This window comes from Sus scrofa, chromosome 5 (genome assembly GCF_054392235.1).
Source record: "Sus scrofa isolate SSC_HxYL_T2T_F1_AM1 chromosome 5, Sscrofa_HxYL_maternal_Yorkshire_Landrace_v2.0, whole genome shotgun sequence".
Taxonomy (NCBI): domain Eukaryota; kingdom Metazoa; phylum Chordata; class Mammalia; order Artiodactyla; family Suidae; genus Sus; species Sus scrofa.
The window spans coordinates 55,373,673-55,401,310 of record NC_139387.1 but is presented as its reverse complement, the minus strand read 5'-3'; the positions used below and the strand labels follow the sequence as shown (position 1 = coordinate 55,401,310).

General features: G+C 37.8%; 1 protein-coding gene, 1 long non-coding RNA gene and 1 other non-coding gene across 40 annotated transcripts in view; 1 reads left to right on the top strand and 2 right to left on the bottom strand.

Moving 5' to 3' along the window:
• DNAI7 (dynein axonemal intermediate chain 7) overlaps window positions 1–27,638 on the bottom strand; it is a 93,190-nt gene that overhangs the window by 65,299 nt on the left and 253 nt on the right. For 13 of the 38 annotated variants that reach the window (XR_014803698.1, XR_014803705.1, XR_014803707.1 and 10 more), the window contains exons 2-5: window positions 8,670–8,754; window positions 7,368–7,459; window positions 4,444–4,545; window positions 3,433–3,570 (exon numbers count right to left, since the gene is read on the bottom strand). Coding sequence is in view for 16 of the 38 variants with exons in the window: in XM_021092192.2 (XP_020947851.2) it covers window positions 3,433–3,570; window positions 4,444–4,545; window positions 7,368–7,459; window positions 8,670–8,754 (417 nt within the window). In the remaining 22 variants the exon portion in view is untranslated. Of the gene's footprint in view, window positions 1–3,432; window positions 3,571–4,443; window positions 4,546–7,367; window positions 7,460–8,627; window positions 10,141–10,768; window positions 11,069–24,868; window positions 24,887–27,638 lie in introns of those variants that run through there. The other 25 variants (XR_014803697.1, XR_014803702.1, XR_014803711.1 and 22 more) reach the window with 7 other exon arrangements.
• On the top strand, window positions 3,568–12,146 carry LOC146403377 (uncharacterized). The gene is made up of 3 exons (XR_014803721.1): window positions 3,568–5,632; window positions 6,812–10,041; window positions 11,461–12,146. It is a non-coding gene; the product is annotated as an uncharacterized LOC146403377 (long non-coding RNA).
• LOC146403376 (U6 spliceosomal RNA) lies at window positions 15,354–15,465 on the bottom strand. The gene has a single exon (XR_014804702.1). It is a non-coding gene; the product is annotated as a U6 spliceosomal RNA (small nuclear RNA).

Below are 27,638 nucleotides of genomic sequence, written 5' to 3'. Positions count from 1 at the left end.
AAGAATGCCTTTGATGGGCTTATTCCTCCACTGGAGAGAGCTGAAGAAAGAAATCTCTGGGCTAGAGGAAATATCAACAGAATCCTTGAGAACCAAAAGGCAAAAAGAACAAAGAATGAAAAAAAAAAAAAAAAACAATATCCAATGACCATGGGAAAACCACACACAAAAAAAGTAATAGAAATGACAGAAAAAGAAAGAAGGTAGGAACAGAAGAAATATCTAAATAATATGGACTGCAAAGTTTCCCAAACTAATGTCAGACACCAAACCACAGATCCAGGAAGCTCAGAGACCACGAAGCAGGTTAAACGCCTCCTCCCACCCCCAGCAAAAAAACTTTTTTTAATGCACATCATTTTCAAAATACAGAAAATCACAGATGAAGAAAAATTCCTGACAGCAGCCAAACAGGGGAAAAAAAACTTACCTTTAGAGGAACAAAGAATTAAATCCAACCTCTCAGGACCCACACAGCAAGAAGAAAATGGAGAGATATTTAAAATGTTGAGAGAAATTGAGGCACAGCATGATAAAGGAACAACTAAGAAGGGGAAGAATTTAATTTTTTTTCCTTTTTTAATTGTTATTTCCCCAATACAATTTTTTTTTTTACTGTACAGAATTTAATTTTGAACACTGACATGGATAATATATAGAACATTTCTAAATCAAGAGAGAGAGAATAGTAGTGCTGGCTGGTATGGGCTCAAGCCAGAAAGCTGGGTTTCCCTCCTCACCACCTCTTATCAGTGGTGTGTTTGGGGTAAGTTATTTAACCCATCTGTGCATCATCTTCTTCATTGATAAAATGGGGATAATGATACCTACCTCCCAGGGTTATGAGGGGAATTCTGCAACAACATGAATAACTTGAACCAGGCTGAGAAAGCCAGGCAGAGTGTTATATAAAAGTTTGTCAAACAAATAAATTCCATAATTTGGAACTTGGTGTTTACCATGGGATCATTGCTATCTGATTCTTTCTGTTGCTCTTGTGGCTTCCTGCTTTAGTTTCCTATTGCTATTGATTACTCACCTCTTCTGCCTCCTGTTTTGCTTTAATTATCCTTTTCTCATCTTCCCTACTATTTATTACTTCTGCTTCTGTACCCCACATTCATAACAGGAAAATGTCACAGCCAGCTCATCACAGTGAACTCTAGTGCTGCTTCCTGCCGCCTCCTTGCTAATTACAGAGCAGCAGATGCCTGGAGCAGCATCATGCTATGGCGGACCCTCCCTGGTAGCGAGGATATGCAATGCAAGAACTCCACATGATTAACTGATTAGCGTCCAAACATCTCACAATGCATGGAAGGCTCTTTTGCCTCCTTGGAAAGTCAGAGTAAGGTCCATCTAAGGTCTCACAAGGGACTGTAAGCAAGTCAAAAGCTGTTTCTTCATATGTAAAATGAATCTCATAAGTAAGTTTGCCACATTAAATTAGGCAATTAGGCAATGTTATAACCTTAACAGAACCTGGAGATATCCCATTTTATAGCAACATGGAGAAGTAACCCACAGTGACAAGAAGTACCAGACGTGATAAGGAATTAAAACAAAAAGCATTTGAGGATATGGAGTTCCATTGTGGCTCAGTGGGTTAAGAACCTGACTAGTATCCATGAAGATACAGGTTCGATCCCCGGCCCCTGCTCAGTGGGTTAAGGATCTGGCATTACTGCGAGCTGCCGTGTAGGTCATATACAGGCTTGGATCTGGCATTGCTGTGGTTGTGACATAGGCAGCAGCTGCACCTCCGATTCAACCCCTAGCCCGGGAAAACCCCTATGCCACAGGTGTGGCCATGAAAAAGGAGAAAAAAAAAAAAAGCATTTAAGGATAAAAGGCACAAGAGGAGTGAATTCCTTCTTGTTTCTACTATTATATAGGTGTGTCTAAGTGTGGATTCCTCTGTTTATCCTGAATAAGGATTGTTGGGTTTCCGATGATTCTGGAAAATTCTCAGCCATTATCTCTTTGAATATTGTCTCTTTCTCATTCTGCCATATCTTCTTCTGGTACTCCTTTTCTTTTTCTTTCTTTCTTTTTTTTAATTGGCTTTACCCACAGCGTGTGGAAGTTCCCAGGCCAGGCATCAAATTTGAGCTACAGTTGTAACCTGCGTCAGGGCAGTGGCAACACCAGATCCTTAACCTAATGTACCACAGCAGGAACTCCTGGTACTCCTTTTCAATATATGTTTCGTCCTCTTTGCTCCATCAGCCGTGTTTATTAACTACTCTTTGATATTTTTCATCTGTTATCTCCCTGTGCTGTATGCTGATCAATTATTTCAGTCTAACTTCTGACTCATTCATTATTAAGAGTTCTAAATAGAGGTATTTCCATTTTCCCTACACTAAGCTAAAAGCAGCCAATCAAATTCTTAACATCTCCCTTTACAGAGGAGGTTTTCCCCTATTATCCACGTTACCTTTTTGAGGCTCCCAGCCATAAAAGGGTCTCTAATCCAACTTTGCCTCCTTGCTTGATCCCAAGGCTTTGCCACCTGATGGCCCTTTAAACCAGTGGTTACAGATGCAATCTGGGAAGCCACTGACTTTGAGATTGCTTCACTTTTCTAAATTGATTATGGCCTCCAAGATTTTCCTTTACTTTTTTTTTTTTTTTTGAGGCAGGCCATGTATTTAAACGCCATTAAAAATTTTTTCCCTAGCATTTTTAGTTCATTGTAAAGTGGTAGCTTTTCCCACTAGCCTATCCATCCTATTTCCTGAAATAGAAGGTAGGATATTCTCATTCATCTTTGTATTTCCAGTGCTTAAAAGAGGTGCCTGGCACATAGTTAATATTTAAAAAACATGTGTACTGAATCAATGAATAGTGGACAGCTATTTCAGCTGAGGATAAAATCATACACTTTTCCACTCAAGTTATCTACATAAACAGTTGCAAACTTGATTTTTCTTTTCTTGAATTAGACACATATGCAGTTAATGTTTCAGATTTATGTTAGGTTGTCTTACCTAAGGTGACAAGACATTTTTAGGAATTGTAAAAATAAAAAAAGAAAACAAAAAGATGAGCAAATATTTTTCTCCATAGCCAAGGAGATAGCAGTGTTATTAATTGGCAAACACTATATTTATTAAATTTATTTCTATTTTTAGAGTTAATATCAGACAATTTGTAAGTTCTATAATTTAAAATTACAGAATAAGGGAGTTTCCATTGTAGCTCGGGGGTTAAGAACTTCATCTAGTCTCAGTGGGTTACAGATTGGCATTGCCACAAGCTGTGGCATAGGTCACAGATGCAGCTCAGATCTGGTGTTGCTGTGGCAGTGGTGCAGGCTGGCAGCTGCAGCTCCAATTTGACGTTAGCCAGGGAACTTCCACATGCTGCAGATGTGGCCGTAAAAACAAAATAAATAAACAAATAAATTTATAAAACCAAAATACCTACATTTAGCACCAGTTTACTCTTCGCAATCACTGCCTCTAAGGTCTCATTGGTTTCCTCTTTCCACAAGCTAATAAAAGTATTAATTTCTTGGGATATTGAAGGATCAGGGCTCCCATCACATTGAATGTAGTGTTTCCACTGTAGAATAAAAATGTTTGAAGGTTTGCGCTGGTGAAAATTCAACCAAAGATTATATTACTTATTTTTCAAAGTATGGGTCCTTATAACCTAGTTTTCCCAATTTAGGCCAAAAACAAACAAAAAACAACAAAAAAAAGTGTTATGACTTCAGTTACTTGAGATACCACTAAAACAACCAATTTCCTCTTTATCAGAATAATTTATAAACCTCACTAACTCAAATAGAAATTCTATTTACTGTCATATTTTTATTTTTAAAATAGTATTTATGAGTTGATTTTGTTTTGCTTTCCTCTCTAGCCATAAAGCTCCTGTATTTACAAAAGCCAATACTTGGCCTAATTTGTACTTCTCAAATTATTACTAAGTGTTAATTGCCACTGTCATTTTGGCTCGAGTCCTTTCATTCATTTTGCAGACTATGTAAATTCTACATTTGTAATCATATTGTACTTACAATTTTTTGCTTTAAATTATACTATAATGTTTTGCCATATTGTCATAATTTTCCCTTTTCATTCTGATAAACATCTACATTGTTTCTAAAGTTAGGCTGTTTTGAGCAACACTAGATTGCCTTAAGCTCAACATTTTTTATTTTAATTTAGGACAATTTCCTCAGTACAGTTTTCCCCAAATTAAATCAGAGTCAAAGGATATAAAAATTTCAAGGATCTTATTACTGACAAATAGTTTTCTACAAAGCTATATGAATTTACTTTTGGTACAGCAATGAGAGAAAGATTTGTCGGATCAGAGATTTCTTATAGACAGATTTAAAGTTTCTTGTTATTAAAATGGACATTGAATTATAACTCCCTCTTGTGGTACAAAAGTATTAGCTAAAAAAGTAAATAAAATCAGTCTTACCTGAGAAAGCAATCTATCATCTCGTTTCAATTTCTCTGCCTTAGGAAAACACCCCTCTAATAAATAAAGTTCTTCAAGCTCTTCATTTCTCCTTTCTAGATCCTGTGTCATGGGAATAGATACATCGATCTGCTCTTTAATTTCAGTTTTGTGTTCCATAAGGAGTATTTAAAATTTACTAGAAAGTATACAGCTTCAAGCTGAATACTACAATTAGTTTAAATGCAAGTGATATCTCTAAGAGGTTTCATCTGAAACAGTGGTTCTCAAAGTGTGATCTGTAGACCCCTAGTGGGTCCCTTAAACTCTTACAGGATCTGTGAAGTCAAATCTATTTTCATAGACATACTAAGATATTATTTGCTTTTTTTTTTTTTTTTTTTTTTTTTGCAGTGTATACATTTGCACCCATGGTGCAAGATTGGAGTAAAACTGCTGGCACCTTAGCACACATGGGCACAAGCTGTACTAGTAGTCATGTTCATTGGGGGAGAGGGGTGGTAAGCAGCCAGTTTCACATGAGAATGACCTGATGGAGTTCCTACTGTGGCAAATTCGACTAATATCCATGAGGATGCAGGTTCGATCCCTGCCCTTGCTTAGTGGGTCGGCATCCGGCATTGCTATGAACTGTAGTGTAGGTGGAAGAGGCTGCCCAGATCTCAAGTTGCTGTGGCAGTGGCCAGCAGCTGTAGCTCTGATTCGACCCCTAGGCTGGGAACTTCCATATGCCTCAGGTACAGCCCTAAAAAAAGCAAAAAGCAAAAATAAAAATAAAAGAATGACCTGATAAAGAAACAAAAATTACAAATTTTATTAAATGTGAAAACTTAAGTATATGTCTGTTTAACATTCTGAGTGATAAAATAGGAAGTATGCATAAATTATAGAACAATACTATCTTGAGAAATTAATACTTGTGCAACTATTTGACTATTTTGGCATTCTGTCAAAAATAAATGAATGGAGCACGTATGTCACTTTCAGGAAACAACTCAAAGTATTTGTTGCCAGTGATAAAATTTAAGCTTTCAAATAAAAATCTGAATTTTAGAAAACTTGTAACCACCACTAGTGAACCTGATAGATTCCCAAACCTTAAAAACTTTTTTTGATTTGATTGTAGATGATACTAATGCATGTGATTTTTTTTTTTTTCTTTTTAGGGCTCCATCCGCAGCATATGGAAGTTCCCAGGCTAGGGGTCAAATAAGAGCCACAGCAACTACAGATCCAAGCTGCATCTTCAATCTATGCAGCAGCTTGTGGCAATGCCAGAACCGTAACCCACTAAGCAAGGCCAGGGATTAAACCTGCACCTTCATGGATACTAATCAGGTTCTTAACCCACTGAGCCACAACAGGAACTCCCTGAATGTGATTTTTTAAGATAATAAATAATAAAATTGTGTCAACCTTTGGGAGCAAAAAATTCAGTGTATCAATTTTTCTTAAGCAATCAATGCAAATATTGGCTAATCATATGTATATACAAGTGTAAGAACAGATCAATGTTTTAGTGTAATCAAGTGTATAAGTTTCATTGACATGGTTTCAGATTCTGCATTAAGGTGCTACCATCTATTGAGTTTCAATATCAAAGAATATCCGGAATTATCTGAAAAGCTGTTAACAATATTCCTCCTTTTTCCAACTACCTATCTGTGTGAGGCTAGATTTTCTTCATATACTTCAATCAAAACAAAACATGGTAGGAGTTCCCACTGTGGTGCAGTAGGTTAAGGATCTGGAATTGCTGCACCGATGGCATAGATCACAGATACAGCTTGGATTCAATCCCTGGCCTGGGAACTTCCACATGTGCTGGGTGTGGCCACCCCAAAAAACAAAGAAACGAAAAACAAGCAAGCAAACAAACAAAAAAAACCCAAAAAACCCACAAATGAAAACAACACATGGTAACAGATGGAATAATAAAGTAGACACCAGATCCAGTTGTCTTTTGTTAAGTGAGACATTAAAAAGATTTTACAAATATAAAAAAATGCCATTAATCTCATCTAAAAAAATACAATGTGGTGATGGATGTTAACTAGGCTTACTGTGGGATCATTTTACAATATATACAACTATCAAATCATTATGTTGGATACCCAAAACTAATACAATTTTTTATGTCAATTATATCTCAATAAATATATATATACTGTAATTGTCTTTTAAAAAATGTTAATGTATTTACTTTTTAATTTACATTTAACAATGTTTAATCTCTACTAATAAATGTTTTTAAATTTCTGTTTTAATTTCTAACATAGTTAATATTGATAGATATAACCCATACAAACAAAAGTTTCTTGAATCTTCAATTTTTTTTTTTTTTTGCCACACCCACAACATATGGAAGTTCCTGGGCTAGGGATTGAATCTGAGCCGCAGCTATGACCTACTCCACAGCTGTGGCAACACCGGATCCTTAGCCCACTGTGCCACAGCAGGAACTCTGGATCTTCAGTTTTTAATAGTAATGAAGTTTTGTCCTGAGACTTAAATATTTCAGAACCTACTGGTCCAATAATGAAAAATTCTGTTAAAAAAGAGAAGAAAATTTTAAGGGAGAGGTAGAATTTAAACATTTTTTGGCCCCTATTTATCAATTTTAAAACAGATCGAGAATAATAACTTAATGGTTACAAGCACGGTCTCTGAAGCAAGACTACTTCTAAGTCCCGGCTCTACAATTTATTAGCTGCTTAATCTCTCAATTCCTCAATTACCTGATCTGTGAAATGAGGGTAATAATTTGCCCACTATTACTTTATGGTAGGATTAAATGAGTAAAATCAGTTCATGTAAGCGTAAATATTACTGGTAGTTATGGGGGAGAATGACTGTAAATGGCCAAATAGATCTGAAAGCCACATAGTTTGTCTTAAGTAATAGCATCATTAATATTTATTTACTTTTGCTTCAAGTTTTCGCCATTTTTCTTTCTCAACACGTTGTTTTTCAAGTCTTTCCATTTCTTCTTTTGCATATTTCACACGGGCTTCCTCTAAGGAACAATAACAAAAAATTTTTAGTCTGTTTTTAAGCCCTTAAAGTTACTTCAAAGACTTTCAAGATATAGTGGTAGTGGAATATTTGATAGAAGTCACAAGCTTTATCATGGGGTAGACATAAAACTGCTAGATTCCTTTCAAAAAAGTATCATGACTCTCAAACTCCCTGGCTTACAATGGTATTTCTCATCTTCAAAAAGTTTATAGCAATCCAATAATGATTTTAATCAATGAAAAATGACAGACTTATCATAGGTAATTAAGAAGAGGTAAAATCTTCAGAAGGTTTCCATAATCTTGTAACATGAACATCATCAGAAGTAATTACCTTAATCTCCTCTCACTTTCACTATTAAAAAAACAAAATGTAAAATATATATTGAAGAGTATGAGCTTAACCCACTATAATAAAACATTCCCCAAGGTGTAGATCTTGATACTGTATTTTTATCATGAGTCACCTAAAAAGGATTTATATGATTATACATAAAGAAATCAACATGGAAACTGAGGACAGACTTTTAAAAACTGAATCTGAATCAACAAATGTTCTTCATGCTAAAAGACGGACTATTCAGATTTTTGGTATTTTAAATAACCAGTATTTTTATTAATTTTTAATTGACATTCTTTAACAAAAATGAAAGTCCATTTTAAACTTGCCAAGTAAGTATTAAGCTATAAGAACTTAGCTGCTCTGTGTGTTTCTTGCTAGTGTCTATTTCCCATATTTAATTTCAGTTTTAGAATTCTTCCTGCACAATCAGCACCAATGCCCTTGATTTATACAGTAAATATAAACACTTTCAGATAGGACTGCCATTTTTAGCAAATAAAAAACAGAGAATGCTCAGCTGAATTTGAATTTCAGACAAACCGCAGACTCTTTTTTTGGTTTAAGTATATCCTAAATATTGCACGGGCAAAATTATCCCAAATTATCCATTGTTTATCTGAAAGTCAGATTTGACTGGGCATCCTGCATTTCATTCGGCAAGTCTACTTCAAGATAGATCTGAAAGTAACTGGTATGTACTAACAGAATTTTCTGGGTGCTCTTTAAATAGTAAATAGCTATCACAAAACAGATTAAACTCAAAAAATTAAAATATTTGAAAACTGTTTTTAAAAAAGTACTGACTAGATTAAAGAAATACTAACCTAACGTTACCTGCATATGAAAATAGTATCACTGTTTTATACCTTCTTCTTTTTGTCGTCTCTCCTCCTCCTCTTGTAGCTGCTTCAACCGTTCAGCTTTGGTGATTTTCTTTTTCTTACTGCCAGCCTTAACAAAACCCACAACTTTTAAAAAGGTTATTATTAACACGCACCCAAATTACTTATGAACACCTATCCCTCAAGTAGAAATTATGAAAAAACACTTTGCTTTCTCGAATCTACTCTTCTATTCATTCAAATAAGACTGCCTATTGACTGCAAAGCCTTGAATCAGTGCCTTGAGGACAAAGTATGGAAACAAGTAAAAAAATAAGCATATAAATTATTCAAAGGCAAGTGTGACAGTGAAAAGTATATACAATTTAATTCTCTCATTCCCAAGTTTTTGCACCTTTAAAATGGTGCCAAATAAAACTTCGTTTCAGTTTTGTAAGGATTAAAATAAAATGTATGTAAAAATATACATAACACTGCTACATGTCTATAAAAATTAAAGATATTTTTAGGACTGACAGATACAGAATTATTTTGCAAGCTTGGAATAAGGAGAAATTATTTTCGACAGTTGGGATCAAGTAAAATTTTTATAGTGTAGCTAGCATTTAAGTTTATACCCCAAAGATTTAACATTCAGATACAAGGGGGAGATGCCCCGAGAAAAGGGAAATGCAGGCATAAGACATGGAGTTGGGAGAACACTGGATTGGCCCTGGGAAGTCTCCAAGAAGTAACAATGGACTCAGGAATAGGAAAGAAGGCTGGACCTATGCTCTAGAATTTGGACATTGTCCTAAAAGGACTGGAAACCCCCTAAAAGTTTTTAAGAAGGTCTGGCTACTAAAGATTACCTTGAAAACTAACCTAGTATTAGGGAAAAATGATTATAAAGATGATACCATTTTAGTGATATTAACAATGGTTAATAAAGTTATAACAATGGAAATGCAGATGGGAAAATGGATCCAATAAATATCTTATAAGCGAACTTACTTGATAATTAAATTCAGGGCAAGAAGAGGAATGAGTCAGAGAAGAGTCAAAAAAAGAATTGTAGTCCAGAAGATGCAAATTTGAAAAAGAAACTGTTTAAAGTAATATGATTAGTATGACGCAGCTGGTGGAGCATCCAGGCAATGCTTGCAGGCATTGAAATTGGAGAACAGAGGTGTAGCAAGGAGATGAGGGCTTCGGCATTTGGATTTGAAAACTATCTTGGTCACGAGCCCCCCCTCTCCATTTTTCCTATGGGAGAGCATAGAAAGAGAAGCACACCAGAGTTCCTGCTGTGGCTCAGCGGGTTAAGTAGCCAACTGGTATTCATGAGGGAGCGGGTTCAATCCCTGGCCTCGCTCAGTGGGTTAAGGATCTGGCATGGCTGTGAGCTGTGGTGTAGGTCACAGATGCAGCTTGGATCCAAGTTGCCAGTGGCTGTGGTGTAGGCCAGCAGCTGCAGCAGCTCTGATTTGACCCCTAGCCTGGGAACTTCCATATACTGCAGGTGTGGCCCTAAAGAGGAAAAAAAAGAGAGAGAGAGAGAAGCACACCATATGAATTCAGGAATCAATAGAGTGGTTAATCCCTGGGCTATACAGACTCTCGGATGGCCACCTCCTCTTTTTGGCTTACCTGCTGCAGGATGCTCCATCGCCATCTGCAATCCCGTTAGCTCTACTGCTTTTCACCATTCATCACACACCCCCACCCCCACCCCCTGACTCTGCACACCTTAACTTCTTCCTTACCTGGGTTGAATTTCACAGTTCATCACCATAATCACTAACTAATCTCCACCTTCCCTATTTTCCTCTCCCTCTGAGAAGCCCAGCTGGAAAATTCCTAGTTCTAATTAAACCCATCCCCACTTATTCTGTGCTAGCCAGAGGAGTCATTGAACCTTGCAAGAGAAACATACATGAACTCAAATTTGTGAGCACAAATTTTAAACAGGCTCTAAGCACCACCCTGTATTCCTACTACTAGTTCATTCTCCTCAATCTTCCAAACTTCCTCACTTCTCAAACTTCCAAAATCCACTCCTCTTTCCTACTCTCAGCTGCTGACTTTACATTACTAGACACTTTAAGAATACTCTCCTTTACACACCAAATCTTTGAACTTACCGCTATCTTTGCCTTTATTCCTGTTACAGTGGATGAACTGTATGTGCATCTGCTGTTTAAGGCTGAATCTACCACTTTTACACTAGACCCTAACCCTTATTGCCTATTTAAGACTTGCAATTAACCTCTAGGTATTCATGTTTTTCCCTCTCTGGGTTTCACATCCTTCTCTGTCTTTTGCTCCAGTGCTGCTGTTACAGAGTCTAAGCTGGTACTGCCCGCCTCAGGACAGGCCAACAAATCGAGAGATGAGTTGTTGGGGCAAGCAGCAGTGACTTTATTCAGAAAGCCAGCGCACCAAGAAGTGGTGAACTCGTATCCCAAAAAATTATCTTGTCAGAGCTAGAACTCAGGCCTCTTTTATACTGGGGGTGGAGTGGGGGTGGGGGGGGGCAGGAAGTAAAGTCAAAACATTTCCTGCTTCAGTCTATACAGCCTCCAGAGGGGATGTGTTAATTTCTTTTTTTTTTTTTTTTTTTTGTCTTTTTGCTATTTCTTTGGCCGCTCCTGCGGCATATGGAGGTTCCCAGGCTAGGGGTTGAATTGGAGCTGTAGCCACTAGCCTACGCCAGAGCCACAGCAACGCAGGATCCGAGCCGCGTCTGCAACCTACACCACAGCTCACGGCAAGGCCGGATCGTTAACCCACTGAGCAAGGGCAGGGACCGAACCCGCAACCTCATGGTTCCTAGTCGGATTTGTTAACCACTGCGCCACGATGGGAACTCTGGGATGTGTTAATTTCTTCCTGCCTGCAGACATTCACAAGTGGGCCTGGTCAGGATGTTTCCTGTGAGCTAAACAAAGGTATTTTAGCTTAATGCTCATTTACCTGGGAGGCAGGGTTCTCAGAGATGGGCCATTAGGTACAATTTAAGTTGATAGGCAACATCCCTTTAGTGATTAACCCATAATAGAGTACGAAGTTTCTTCCCTATTGCTCCATTAAACACTCTCATCACAAAAACTGGAGACACCTGCATTTCCAGTGGCAATGGCCAATTTTCGGTCCTCACTTTACTTATCTGTTGTCATCATTTGACAAAGCTTTCCTCATTAGGCCTTCAGGTTGGTACTGTGTGATTTTTTTTTTTTTTTTTTTTTGGCCTTTTTAAGGTTGCACTCACTGCACATGGAGGTTCCAGGCTAGGGGTCGAATTGAGCTGTAGCTGCCAGCCTACACCACAGCCACAGCAACTCAGGATCCAAGCTGAATCTGTGACCTACACCACAGCTCACGGCAATGCCGGAGCCTGAACCAATGAGCAGGCCAAGGGTCGAACTTGCGTCTTCATAGATACTAGTTGGGTTCCTTACCCACGGAGCCATGATAGGAACTCCAGTACCGTGTGATTTTGCTGCTTCTCTCCTAGGTCCCACCGTCTTAGAGTTCTTTTCTGGCTTCTCCCCACCTCAGATGCAGTTGATCAATTTTAAAATTAATTGTTCAAGGAAGTTTCCACTGTGGCTCAGCAGTAACGAGCCTGACTGGCATCCATGAGGATGTGTGGGTTTGATCCCTGGCCTTGGTTAAGGATCTGGCGTTGCCTTGGTATAGGTCGCAGACATGGCTCAGATCCCATGTTGCTGTGGCTGTGATGAAGGCTGGCAGCTACAGCTCTGATTCGACCCCTGGCCTGGGAATTTCCACATGGCCTACACCACAGCCATGGCAACACTGGATCTGAGTCACCCTATTGCTCCATTAAACACTCTCATCACAAAAACTGAAGATACCTGCATTTCCAATGACAATGGCCAGTTTTCGGTCACTGGCCTAAAAAGCAATACAAAAAATTATTTGTTCAAGACAGAAACTACTGCACAGCCAACCTGCCAGGCCTCAGTGGTTTTTATTTGCATCCAGTGCCTCTGCTCATGCCAGGCACTTTGTCAAGAATGATCCTTCCAAGATTCTTTTGTATAAGCAGCACCAGCTCCCTCTTCATTATTGAAGCAGAGAGAACACTACCTTTGCCCTATGACTTAGGAGAGAGTGGGTCCTGGGGCCCATAACTGACATCTCATACCCTTGGAGACCACATGTCTGTGAATGTCATGACTATTCTGGGTCTAAAACTGTTCCAAAGAAAAGCTCATAGACTGGGTGACCACGTGCAAAAGATGGAGGGCACCAAATGACAAAGCAGTAATGACAAAGCAGCAATGGCCCGGGGCAGCAGGGCAGGCTTGGGGGCCCATCAGCAGGTGAGAGGCTCTCTGGGCCCTCAGAACAATGTGCTTCTGGACATGGGAACAGGGGTCTGGACTCTCCCAAGGGGCAAAATGTGCCTTCTGTGTTCACCTCAGGACCCTATGCTGTGCCCGTATCTTCAAGGCAATTTTAACTTTACACACAATTTTTTTTTTTTTTACCCAAAAACAGCCTCTTAAATGACATTTCCTGTGACCCAAGAGGCCTTGTCAATGAGCCAGAGTTCTGGACCCATGTTTTGGGCATTTTGTAACCTTTATTCTCTTGCATATGAATCTCCTAACCTGAAAAAAGCCATAATGGATTAAACCAGACTGGCTCCTCCCACTGCCCCCCAAATAAACAAATATAATAATTTGTTCATATATTCCCTAAAAGAATTTTGAAAAGTGATGTGATGTACCCCTTCACACATTAAGTTGAAAACTTTTTACCACAAGTTTAAATAGCTGCAAGTGTTGTACTTTACAGTATAAGATACATAAAAGAAAGCTTTTACATCACTCTTTAAAATATATCCATCCCTGGGGAGTTGCCTTGTGGCTCAGCAGTAACGCCCAACTAATATTCACGAGCATGTGAGGTTGATCCCTGACCTTGCTCATTGGGTTAAGGATCTGGTGCTGCTGTGAACTGTGGTATAGGCTGCAGACTTGGATCCTGTGTTGGTGTGGCTGTGGTGTAGACCAGCAGCTGCAGCTCTAATTCGACCCCTAGCCTGGGAACTCCCATATGCTGCACTTGTGGCCTTAAAAAGAAATTTTTTTTTTTTTTTTTTTTTTGGTCTTTTTGCCATTTCTTGGGCTGCTCCCTCGGCATATGGAGGTTCCCAGGCTAGGGGTCGAATCGGAGCTGTAGCCACCAGCCTACGCCAGAGCCACAGCAACGCGGGATCTGAGCCATGTCTGCAACCTACACCACAGCTCACGGCAACGCCGGATCGTTAACCCACTGAGCAAGGGCAGGGACCGAACCCGCAACCTCATGGTTCCTAGTCGGATTTGTTAACCACTGCGCCACGACGGGAACTCCCAGCAAATTATTTTTAAAAATAAATAAAATATATCCACCACTATTTAAAAATATATCCAGTGGCTCCACATACTGCCTTGGTTTAGTCGCCAATATCAATTTAAAAAATTGGAACAAGCTTTTAATTTGTTGTTGCTGTTGTTGTTGTTTCTTGTCTTTTTGCCATTTTCCTGGGCCGCTCCCACGGCACTTGGAGGTTCCCAGGCTAGGGGTCTAATTGGAGCTGTAGCTGCTGGCCTACACCAGAGCCACAGCAATGCGGGATCCAAGCCGCGTCTGCAACCTACACCACAGCTCATGGCAATGCCAGATCCTTAACACACCGAGCAAGGCCAGGGATCGAATCTGCAACCTCATGGTTCCTAGTTGGATTCGTTAACCACTGAGCCACGACGGGAACTCCAACAAGCTTTTCTTTAATAAAAATTTTAATCCTTTTCTCCTTGAATTCATATTTCCATTCCACTTCCCCCACAGAAACTTATCCTAATGTAATACACTTGAAAAACTTTTGCTGATCTTCCTATCATATTTATCTTATACAAAATAGGTATTAAAATTTTAATTTTCATGTCTAAATTTCTGGGCAATACAAATTTTGCTCTGGATTGAATTAATTTTATAATTATTTTCAATGTACAATTGAACAAAAAACATTTTATATTACAAATTTTGGTAAGTAAACATAAAAAGTAAAATTTTATTAGATACGCATATTTTGATGAAATGGTATTTTTCTTTTTTCTGGTTAGTTCATGATCCAAGGATAAATGTTAGCTATTGCTGAATGAAACAGGATTCAGATAGATTCTATTTTACTTTTTACAAATATAAGAAATGAAAAATCTTGGAGTTCCCATCATGGCTCAGCAGTTAATGAACCTGACTGGCATCTATGAGGACACAGGTTCGATCCTTGGCCTTGCTCAGTGGGTTAAGGATCCAGCATTGCTGTGAGCTGTGCTGTAGGTCGAAGACACGGCTCAACTCCAGCATTGCTGTGGCCCTGGCATAGGCTGGTGGCTACAGCTCCAATTGGACCCCTAGCCTGGGAACCTCCATATGCCATGGGTATGGACCTAAAAAGAGACAAAGACAAAAAGAAAAAAGAAAAAAAGAAAAATCTGGCTTATGCTAAAAAGCCAATGGGAATATGTTTGTTACACATGTATCATACAGTTCTTTAAATTCTTTCCATAACATATGCCAAAAATTATATTGAGTTACCAAAATTACTCCTAATGATAATTGCTAATATTTGTGATGACTTTCTCTTTAATGTTTTATTACATATGTATATATTCCCAAACAGTATGGTTTTCTTTTTTTTCTCTTTTTTTAAACATGGAATGCTTCACGAATTTGAATTTCACGTCATCCTTGCGCATGGGCCATGCTAATCTTCTCTGTATCGCTCCAATTTTAGTATATGTGCTGCTGAAGCAAGCACAGTATAGTTTTCTTACTTTTGAATTTTACATAAATCCAATTATACTTTCTGTATACAACTGCAGTTAACTTACTTAGTCATAAAGTATACATAAAATTGACCACTTTAGCCATTTTTTAGTGTTAATAGCATTAATACATTCACATTATTGTACAACCATAACCACAGCCCATCTCCAGACCTTTTTCATCATCCCAAACTGAAATTCGGTATCATATTAACACATGAACTTCCCTCTCCAACCCCTATCAATCATCATCCTACTTTCTATCTTTATGAATTTGACTATTCTAGGTATTTCCTATAAGTAGAATAATACAGTACTTGTCCTTTTGTGTGACCTCTTTAGATACAAATTATGGTCTGTAAGATTCATCCATGCTTATGCATATAGCTGTAGCTGCATATTTTCACGGCTGAGTGGTATCATTAATTTATCCATTTTTTTACGGATTAACACTGGATGGTTTCTAGATTTCTACTGTCATGAATAACGCTGCTATAAAACCTTTGAGTATCCTGGTGTCCATAAAAGAATTTCTCTACAGTGTACACCTGGAAGTAGAACTGATGGGTATGTGCATTTTCTATGTTGTTGAAGTGTAATTTTCCAAAGTAATTATTCCAATTTATATTCCCACAGTTATTATCCAAATAACTATCTGTTAATTTCAATATTTTGCTTCTCTGGCAGTTTTTTTAATTTAAAATACAGATAACTTTATCAGGCTAAGAAAGAACGCTTTAATCTATTAAATGATAAGGTACATAACTGACTTTCTTAATCTAATCGTATTCACTTAATTTCTCATATTAAACCAATTCTGCCTCCCTGGGATAACTGAGCTAGGTCATGATTTATTATCATTCTGTATTATTCCAATTGAGCTTACTAATATTTTGTTTAGAAATTTTGCATTTATGTTCATGAATGGGCTTCATTTTCTTTCCCACATGATTCTCAGGTTACCCAGGTAACTCAAAATGAAGCAGTAATGTTTCCTCTTTTTCCATGCTCTGGAAGAATTTGTAAAAATATGAAATAATTTATCTTTGAATGAAGAACTAGCTAACAAAGACCTAGAATTTTCTTTCTGGGAAAAAGTTTAACCACTGATATAATTTCTTAAATAATTACAGGACTATTCAGGTTTTCTTCTGCTTCTGTGGAAATAATACATACTTCAGCATTCCTTGTATTAATTTTTCAGTTTTTTTTCTTTTGTCTTTTTAGGGCCACACCTGCAGCACATGGAGGTTCCCAGGGTAGGGGTCGAATTGGAGCTGAAGCCGCTGGCCTACACCACAGCCACAATAACATCAGATCCAAGCCATGTCTGTGACCTACACCATAGCTCAGGGCAACGCTAGATCCTTAATTCACTGAGCGAGGCCAGGGATCAAACCTGCATCCTTGTGGATGCTAGTCAGATTTGTTTCCACTGAGCCACGACAGGTACTCCTTTTCAGGGTTTTGAAAGGGTGATAGAGCACACGTACATGAGCATAAGCATCTATACACATGCTTTCTTGATGTGATGAGAGGACTGGTCCTGAAATAGGGATGCCAATTAATTAATGTCAGTCTCATCTTCTAGGCAATTTTCTCTTTTTTTCCCCCATTTGTCTAATTCACCTAAATTTTCTAATTTATTGAGACATAAAGCTGTTCAAATTATGTCATTTATTGTTAAAGTCATCTCTCTCTTTTCTTTCTTAATACAGGCATACCTTGGAGATACTGCAGGTTTCATTCCTCAGCATTGCAATAAAGTGAGTATCACAATATTGCAAGTCGCAAATTTTTTGGTTTTCCAGTGCATAGAAAAGTTATGTTTACATTATACTGTAGTCTATTAAGTGGGCAATAGCACTCTTCTACAAAAATCTGCACACTTTAAGTTAAAAATACTTTATTACTAAAAAATGCTAACCATCATCTGAGCCTTTAGCAAATCATGACTTTATGCTGGTAGAGGGTTTGAGATACTGCAAGAATTACCAAAATGTGACACAGAGACACAAAGTGAGCAAGTATTGGGAAAATGGCACCAATAGATTTGCTTGACACAGGGTTGCCACAAAGCTTTTGTAAAAAATGCAATATCTGGGAGTTCCCTTCGTGGTGCAGTGGTTAACGAATCCGACTAGGAACCATGAGGTTGCGGGTTCGATCCCTGCCGTTGCTCAGTGGGTTAACGATCCGGCGTTGCCATGAGCTGTGGTGTAGGTCGCAGATGCGGCTCGGATCCCGCGTTGCTGTGGCTCTGGCATAGGCCAGCAGCAACAGCTCTGGTTAGACCCCTAGCCTGGGAACCTCCCATATGCCTCGGGAACAGCCCAAGAAATGGAAAAAAGACAAAAAAGAAAAAAAAAAAGCAATATCTGTAAAGAGCAGTAAAGCAAAGCACAATAAATTAAGGAATGCCTTCATTGATTATTTATTCCATTTGTTCTTCATAAAATTTACCAGAGAATTGGTCATTTCATTGATATTTGCAAGAAATAAATTATAGCCTGTTTATTCATTCAATTATTTTAAGAAATACTGAGTCTGTAACACAGGTTGCAGCTGTGGCTCAGATTCAATCCCTGGCTTGGGAACTTCCACATGCCATGGAAGCAACCAAAAAAAAAAAAAAAAAAAAAAAAAGATTACTGTTGGATTTTATTTTTTATCCAATCTAACAATCTTTCTCTTTTGATTTTGGGTTTGTCTTGCTTTCTTTTTGCATTCTTTCTCGGTATCTTCAATTGATTATTTTTTGTTAGTACATTATTTTCCCTCTACCAGTTTGGAAGTCATATACTCTACTTGTATCATTTTAGTGGGTGTCCTAGCAAGTCAACCTATATACCTGATATATGAATACATTTATCACACTACCAAGAAGTACAAGGACTTTAAAACATCTTAACCCAATTAGCCCTTCCTCTATGCAAATTATATATCATTGTTATCATAAATCTTTTTATAACAGTTTTACTGAGATAAAACTTAGATACCATATAGTTCACCCATTTAAAGTATATAATCCAATGGCTTTTTGTGTATTCAGAGTTGTGCAACCACGACCATAATCAATTTTAGAATATTTTCATCAACCACCCAAAGAAATCCCATACCCAAATATTCTAATCAATTTTAGAATATTTTCACCAACCCCCTCCAACTTCTCACAACCTTCCAGCTCTATGAAACTACTAATCTATTCTCTCCACAGCTTTGCCTTTTCTGGACATTTCATATAACTGGAATCATACAATCTTTTACGATCAGCTTTATTCACTCAAAAAAATGGTTTCAGGGTTCTTTCATGCTATGGCATGTATCAATACTTACATTTCATGGCTGAAAAGTTATTCATTGTATGGCTATACCACATTTTGTTTATCAATTAATGATTACTATGGGTTGTCTGCTGTCATGTATCTCAGTTTATTTTTTTTAAACTTACATATTATTATAATTACTGGTTTTTATGTTATGCATATAATCTGCCTTTACTGGTTAAAAAAACACAGTTTTTATTTCACCTTTATTTTTTTGAAAACTATTTGAGCTGATACGGAATTGTAAGGTGGCAGTTATTTACTTTTAGCACACTGAAAACATCACTCCACTGTCTTTGGCTTCCATTGTTGCTGTTAACCACAAGTTTCAAGTTTTGCCCAGTATTGCAAATGCCCACATGAGAGAGTTTTAGGGCTTCCATTACTTCCATTACTTCTTCGGTTCCTGCCTTAATTTAGGTTTCTCCTGATAATTTCTTACAATCTTATCAGCTTTTAATTTTTTTTAGGATGATAGTTTTGATCTATATGTATATATTATAGTTTACATTATTACTACTTTCAGCAGAAAGTTTGATCCAAAAAATCTTAAGCCCAATATTACTGGAAATGGGAAAATCAAAATAATATTTTTGAAAAAAATATTTTATCTTACCCCTTGCTTTGCTTTTAAATTTTTTTTTTTTTTGTCTTTTTTGTCTTTTTTGTTGTTGTTGTTGCTATTTCTTGGGCCGCTCCCGCGGCATATGGAGGTTCCCAGGCTAGGGGTTGAATCGGAGCTGTAGCCACCGGCCTACACCAGAGCCACAGCAGCGCGGGATCCGAGCCGCGTCTGCAACCTACACCACAGCTCACGGCAAGGCCGGATCGTTAACCCACTGAGCAAGGGCAGGGACCGAACCCGCAACCTCATGGTTCCCAGTCGGATTCGTTAACCACTGCGCCACGACACGGGAACTCCTGCTTTTAAATTGATCAAAAGTTTAAAGCCGCAGATTTCACTCTTTCCAACTTTAAAAAAAATGTCTATTCACCTAATTAGCAAAGCCCAACTTTCAAGGTTAAACCAATTGGCTGTACCATACTTAATATCAGAGACAGCTTGACTTCATGTTTCAGTACAAATAAATGTGTTAATATGTATCCCATGATAAGCTCTCTTGTTTTTTATTATAAGCCAAGGATGAGTTGGTTCCATTTCCCCACACATTGTTTTAAAAGATACAATTATTCAATGTCCTGAACTTAACACCATTTTTAAGGGTCGGCACTGAATATTCTATAGAAACCAGGAGTCAAACTTTAGGCAACCAAAACCTGTTTGTGAATATGGTGTCCCTAAATGAAAATAGGATATAAGGACAGATATGAGTGAAAAGGCTCTCCTTTGGCCCATTATTTACAGTTCCAAGCCTGGAGGTACTTGAGCACCATTCTCCATCTATGCAAAGAAAATCAACTCCAAATAAAAGTATTCCTAGATCATCTATGCATTCATCAATTTGTAAGGCAGTTTTCCTCTAGAATCTAATCAATGTCTTCTGCTATTTCACGTATTCTATAAAGTACAATGGTTTCTAAAGAAAACAGATCGATGTAAATGCAGTGATGGATATTTTAACCGTGCACCAGGTGTTATAACCTTTTCTGTAGTCTTGTACAATTTCCTAGCTTTTGCAATGAATAATATTAATTTAAATTATATAAAATTTCAAAGGCAACTTTAAGGTCTATGTAAAAATATTAAGCTCCTTTTACATTTACTGATACCTTTACTCTTTCTTCGTTAAACATTAATGTTACTATTTTTGATATCTGAATGTTTATCAGGAAATTAATTGTGAGAGGTTTTTTTTAACATGATAATTTAATAATAACCTCTTTTTTTTTTTTTTTTTTTTTTTTTTCTTTCCCTGCACCTGTGACATATGGAAGTTCCCAGGCCAGGAGATCAAACACATACCACAGCAGTGACAATGCTGGATCCTTAACCCGCTAGGCCACCAGGGAACTCCAATTTGACAATAATCTTATAAGCAATGTCACTAAATAAAAATTATTACCAGTCTCCACAATATAATATATAGGAAATTTAGAATATCTCAATATTTCAAATGCCACGTTTACCACTTACCTGTAAGACAGACAAAAACAAGAAGTCCTTGGTGGTTGATTAAAGAAAGCTTGGCCAACATTATGTTTTGAACTGTTCCTTAGTGTCATAGCCCAGGCTCCAGGCGATGAAGCACAGTAAGATTTAGAATGGATGAGAGACATACCTTTGTTTTGTAAAGCAGAAGGGTAATTGTGAAAGAAGATACAATGGAAAAAGGGCAGGACTTCAAGACAGTAGATTTTTTCCAGGAAAGTTTTAGTTCTAGAAGTAGGTTCACCTTGGTGTAAAGAATTCTGACCTACACTGACTCAATGCTTCGTAACTGGTCCTCCTGCTTCTATTCTTGCTTCCCTACAGTGGATTTTCCATTGACCATTGGGAGATGTAAACCCCATCATGTCTCTTTCCTGCTTACAACTCTCTCACATTCAGAACAACACCCATGTTGCCATGGCTTACTTGGCTGTGAACTGGCTCCTGCTTGTCTCCCCCACTCCCTCCCATCCTCGCCTCCACACCCACCATCCCTCACTGCTTTATCTTTCACTTTCTCCTTTGCTTGCTCTAATCGCACTGGCATTCTCCCCAAGGTCATTCTCAAATTTGAATCTTTGCAATAACTGCTTCTTCTACCAAGAATGCTCTTTTCATTCAGGTCTCTTCTCAAACTTTAGTTCTTTAAACAGCCTATATGAAACAGCATCACCATTACACCCTACATCTCTCACTGACCCCCTTTCTTGGTTTTCTGCACAAAACTACTTGAAATTATGTTTTCTTTACCTCCCCTCCCCAGGCAGAATGAAATGAAACCACTACCCTGAAGAGATATCTGTGCCCCCATGTGCACTGCAACATTATACACAATAGCCAGGACAGGAAAACAACCTCAGTGGTGTGTATCCACAGACAAATGGAAAATGTGCGATTATCATCTATCTGCCTATCTGTCTACCTACCCATCTATCTATCATGGAATATTATTCAGCCACAAAGAAAGAAGAAAACAACACAGATGAACGTGAAGGGCATTATGCTAAGTGAAATAAGTTAGAGAAAGACAAACACTGCATGATCTCACTTATATATGGAATCTAAAAAAGTCTAAATCTTTTTTTCACAGAAACAGTCAATTGGCAACTGCCAGGGCCTGGGAGTGAGGGAAATGGGGAGATGTTGGTTAAAGGGTACAAACTTCCAAATATTAAAGTGAGTAAGTTCTGAAAATCGAATGCATGGCAACTACAGTTAACAATACTATATCATATACTTGTAAGTTGCTAAGACAGTACATCTTAATCAACACACATACACACATAATAGAAAATGGTAATTTTGTGAGGTGATGGATGTGTCAACTAACTTTATTTTTGTAATCATTTCATCAATACATATGTCAAATCATCACAATGAAGGAGTTCCTGCTGTGGTGCAATGGGATTGGTAGCATCTCTGCTGCACCAGGACACAGGTTCTATCTCCAGCCTGACACAAGTGGGGGGCATCCAGGGTTGCCACAGCTGCAGTATAGGTTGCAACCGTGGCTTGGATCTGATTCCTGGCCTGGATCTGATTCCTGGCCTTGGAATTCCATATGCTGCCAGGTGGCCAAAAAAAAAATCATCACAATGAAACTTACACCATGTTAAAGGTCAATTGTATCTTTAGCTGGGGAAGAAAAGCATGTAAGTTTCATAAGGCAGGGATTCTGTCTTGCTGCTGTACTCTTACACTGCTAAATTAAGGAAACAACTATTTTTCCATACATTTGCAAGGCCCTATATACAAGGATCTTCATTTCTACCTTGTTTGTGTTTGCAAAAAACAATATAAAAATCATAGGAGTTCCTGTTGTAGCTCAGCGGTTCATGAACCTGACTAGCATCCATGAGGACTCAGGTTTGATCCCTGGTTTTGCTCAGTGGGTTAAAGAATCCAGCGTTGCCATGAGCTGTAGTGTAGGTCAAGGATGCGGCTCGGATTCCATTGTGGCTGTGGCTCTGGCGTAGGCTGGCAGCTATAGCCTCTATTGAACCCCTAGCCTGGGAACCTCCATATACCCTGGGTGCGGCACTTAAAAAAAAAAAAAAAAAGATGAAAAAATAAATAAAAATCATAGACACACTTTCAATAGAAAGTGATTCAGCTGTGAAAAGAAGTGATGTAATCTTAATGTGCTGAAACAAAAGAAAGGTCCCAAGACATATTCCTCCATAGAATCTATGAGGCTATCAGATGAAGACTACCTTTAAATTATTATACCAAAAGAGGAAATGCCCAAGATGGGAATGTAAAAGGAGATGTCTGTATACAGCTGAATATGAGGTAAACACAAATGCACCCATGATACAGAAAAATGCAAGGAAACTTGCATATCTCAATCCTGAAAATGAATAGAAAGGCCAAAAAAAAAATCTGAAAATTTAAACAATAAGCCAGTTCATGCGAATGTGCAGTCTGACTCATACCATCAGTGTGGTCCAAAAACTCTCAAGAAGAGAATTTAAAGTTTTATCAGGTTGGTATTAAGCACAAGTGACTGACAGAAGCAAACATCTTCTCTGTAAGATGTCGATTCAGGACTCCATGATTTTAAGTCATTATTAACCAGAAGACATATCTCAATTGCAGTCATGTTAAAATGTAAAAAGATGAGTATCTTAGAATCAATAAAATCCAATATCAAGTGAAAACAGAAGGTGCTGAATGCACATGTGGGGAGAAAAGGGATGTGTGTGTATAGTCTTTAATGAAAAGATACGCACTGGTTCTTTTTAGTCTTAGATAGGAGGAACTTTTAACATTTTTATGTTACTTCGATTTTGTACCATGTGTGTTTATTACTTTTTCCCTTTAAAAACTTTAAGAAATCAGAAGGAATAAAATACATCTTTCCATGTTTTCCTAACTATACTATGAATTCCCTTTACAAACTCAGCTCATCCCCAAACCATAATCTTTAAGAACAGAAATAATTATAAAGAGAGTAATTTCCTCCTTACGTTTGGTTTCAAATTGCATAGGACCAATCTCACATTCACTAAGAGCAACAACATTATGAACAAAATAATCCAAAAGGGGAGTTCCTGCTATGGCATAACGGAAACGAATCTGACTAGTATCCATGAGGATGCAGGTTTGATCCCTGGCCTTGCTCACTGGGTTAAGGATCTGGTGTTGCTGTGGCTGTGGCTGTGGTGTAGGCCAGCAGCTGCAGCTCTGATTCGACGCCTAGCCTGGGAACTTCCATATGCCTTGGGTGTAGCCCTTAAAAAGCAAAAATAAATAAATAAATAAATAAATAAATAAATAATCCAATACTATTTATTTAGCATCCATACATACACAATTAAGTAACAAAGTCATTAGAACAATGAGTGCAGATTTAAAAGAATGCCTCTAAGATTTTAGAATTTAAAGGTGAATATGAGTATTTACACAAATTAGTTAAGTTCTTGCAGACTGACATACAAATGACTGTTGCAGAACACTTCCCCGTAAGAATGTATCCAGAGCCCCTAAAAGAGTATCGAGTTGGTAGTGGGTTCAAGTGAATGAGAAAAGCAAAGAAGCCTCTCAACAGTATTTTTTTGAAGAAAGGTTTCACTATAAATAAATATTGAATACACATTTATATAAACACTTAGCAATCAGGGGCCCAAGTGTTTTTTCAGTAGGGGAAGAATGAGTAGGGTTTCACATTTTTGTTCAACAAATACTGATTGAATTTCTATGTGCCAGACACTGTGCTAAATGCCATGGACACAAAAATAAATATGACATGCTCTTGACCTTGAACAGCTCACAATGATAAAATACTACAATAAAAGGTCAGGAGTTAAAATTGAGGTACGTACAAATGTTAATGTATAAGAACTAAGCTTAGTATACTCTACAAACCATAATAAAACTAGAAAATGTTTAAAAATTGTACAATGTCACAAACAATGTCACTGCATATAAAACTATTTTAAGAAAATAGTATCTACCTACCTTTTTTGGTTTGGGAGCCTAAAAGTTGGAAAAACAAAAGAATTGATCAATTTAAAAAATAATTCAGACATGTTTAACAAAAGTATCATGATTACATAAGATGTTAAAATTAGAAGAAGCTAGGTAAAGAGTATAAGGGACCCTCTTTGTAACTTTGTAACCCTCTGTACCCTCTTTGTAACTTTTCTGTATTATCACAGTTTTCTGTATGATAATCTAAAATTATCTCAAAGTAAAAAGTTTTTTTTAGAAAGATTTCAGACAAAACTACAAACAAGTCTAGGAAAAACTAAGATAGTTTACTCACTGAAGCATCTTCTGTAAGTAAATTTAATACTCCTTTTTTATGACAATCAATCAATGATCCATGTTTAATGAAATGTCCAATCACAAAACAGAGTAGCAGTCAAGAAGGCACTAGTTTAAAGGGTTCTAAAGAACAAGAAATGACTGACTATGGAGTTCCTATCGTGGCTCAGTGGTTAACGAATCCTACTAAGAACCATGAGGTTGCAGGTTCAATCCCTGACCTTGCTCAGTGGGTTAAGGATCTGGCATTGCTGTGAGCTGTGGTGTATGTTGCAGACGCGGCTCAGATCCTGCCTTGCTGTGGCTTTGGAGTAGGCTGGCGGCTACAGCTCCAATTAGACCCCCTAGCCTGGGAACCTCCATATTCCACGGGAGAGGCCCCAGAAAAGACAAAAAGACAAAAAAAAAAAAAAAAAAAAAAAAAAGAAAGAAATGACCAAATATAGGTATTAAGGTCAAGTTTGAAAGTATGGGAATGATCTCATAAGGAAATAATCTGAGTTCCTATTGTGGTTCAGCAGGTTAAGGACCTGACAATAGTATCCATGAGGATGCAGGACTGATTCCTGGCCCTGTTCAGTGGGTTAAGAATCTGGTGTGGCCACAAAGCTACGGTATAGGTCACAGATGTTGCTGAGAGCCAGTGTTGCTATCTATGGCTGTGGTATAGGCCAGCACCTGCAGCTCTGATTTGACCCCAAGCCTGGGAACTTCCATATTCTGAGGTGTGGCCCTAAAAAGAAAAAAATAAAGAAGTAATCTTTCTGTTAAGTTAGATTGCTGATTTTATACAAAGAAATTACTAATTTAAAGCGGGCAAAACTATGACAAAATGATTCCATTCAGCAATGTGTCCTAAAGCAAATCTATGCTTTTTAGGAATTTGTCAAGTACAGTATTCCAGGAAATATTTATAATTACAAGTATTTTTTCAGCAACACTATTTGTAACTTCCTGATTTGGTCCATGTGTCCATTCAGTTTTAAAACTGACACAAAGCAGTAGATTATACCTTCTTGAAAAGTGCACATATTTAATTTGTTCAGCAGATATTTATTAACGAATTACACACAAAGCACTCTGAGATGCTAGAGATGCTTTAAATAAGAAGAATAGAGTCTTGGCTCTCATTTTAATTTTTGCATATGGGTTTTATTTTATTATTAAATATGATAATATTTGCTATCAATACTTAACATACTTCCATCTTGAAATGAGTGCTATAACAGCAGAATACGTAAATAGCATTGCCCCTGTTTCCAAGTAGCGACATTTTAAAGGTGGGCAAATTGTCATCTTCACTAGTGCTTTTAATGTGATGCAGGTTTGGGATAAGTACCTATCCTCACCCCTCTTGCAAATCATAAGAGCATCATGTAGTGGAGTATTTCTCAAAGTTCAGAGGGCATAAGAATCATGTGAGATGCTTGTGAAAAATACATATTCCTGGGCTAAAAGTATACACACTCACTTCCCTCTCCCAATTATAATTCAGTTCATGTTATGGGTTGAATTGCAACCTCTTAAAATTCATACATTCAAGTCCCATATCCCAGTATCTCTGAATTTTACCTTATTTGGAAAGAGGGTTGTTGCTGATGTAATTAAGATGAGGTGGATCTCTAACCCAATATGACTGAGGTCTTCACAAAAAGGGGAAATTTGGGCACAGACACATAGATACAGGGAGAATGCCAGCGAAGAATGGAATAAGCTGCCACAAGTCAAGGAAGTACCAGAAGGTAGGAAAGGGGTCTGAACAGATCCCTCCTCAGCACCTGCAGGGGGAGCAGAGCCCTGACAGCACCTTGATCTTGGACTTCTAGACTTTAGAATTGTGAAACGTTAAGTTTCTCTTGTTTAAGCCACTTAGCTGGTGATATTTTGTTACTTGGCAGCCCTAGGAAACTAATACTGTAGATCTGGAGTCTGGTCTGTTCCTGTAATCTGCATTTTAATAGATATTCCAGGTGTATTAGAAGCACATTTTCCATAAACCACATTTTGAGAAACATCTAAGAATAAAAAAACTTACGCACCCGCTGGGAAATAATAAATAGGTGCTTACGGTTCTCTCAAGTTATCAGTAGCTTTAAGTCTGCTTAAAATCCCTTTCCATTTCTCCCTGACATGAATGGTCTCCTCACCCTATTTCTTCTCATCACTTCTGAAAAACTCATAATCATACTTTAAAATACTCCTTGAAAAGCACTGCTCTTCCCTTTCATGTTCCCCTCCCCTCTCCAGACCCAATTTCAACATTTCCAACTTTGTGTTACTCCAATGTAGTCACTTTGATAATTACAGTAATAAAACTGTATTGTAATTAATTTGCTGAGTCTGTTTTCCATACCAGGGAGTGGATGGAATATTCATCTTTGTGTCCTAGGCACAATGACCATTCCCCGTTTACGGAAATTGGTTTGGGCTCCCACCTGTCTGCGAAGGCCACAAATCAGGG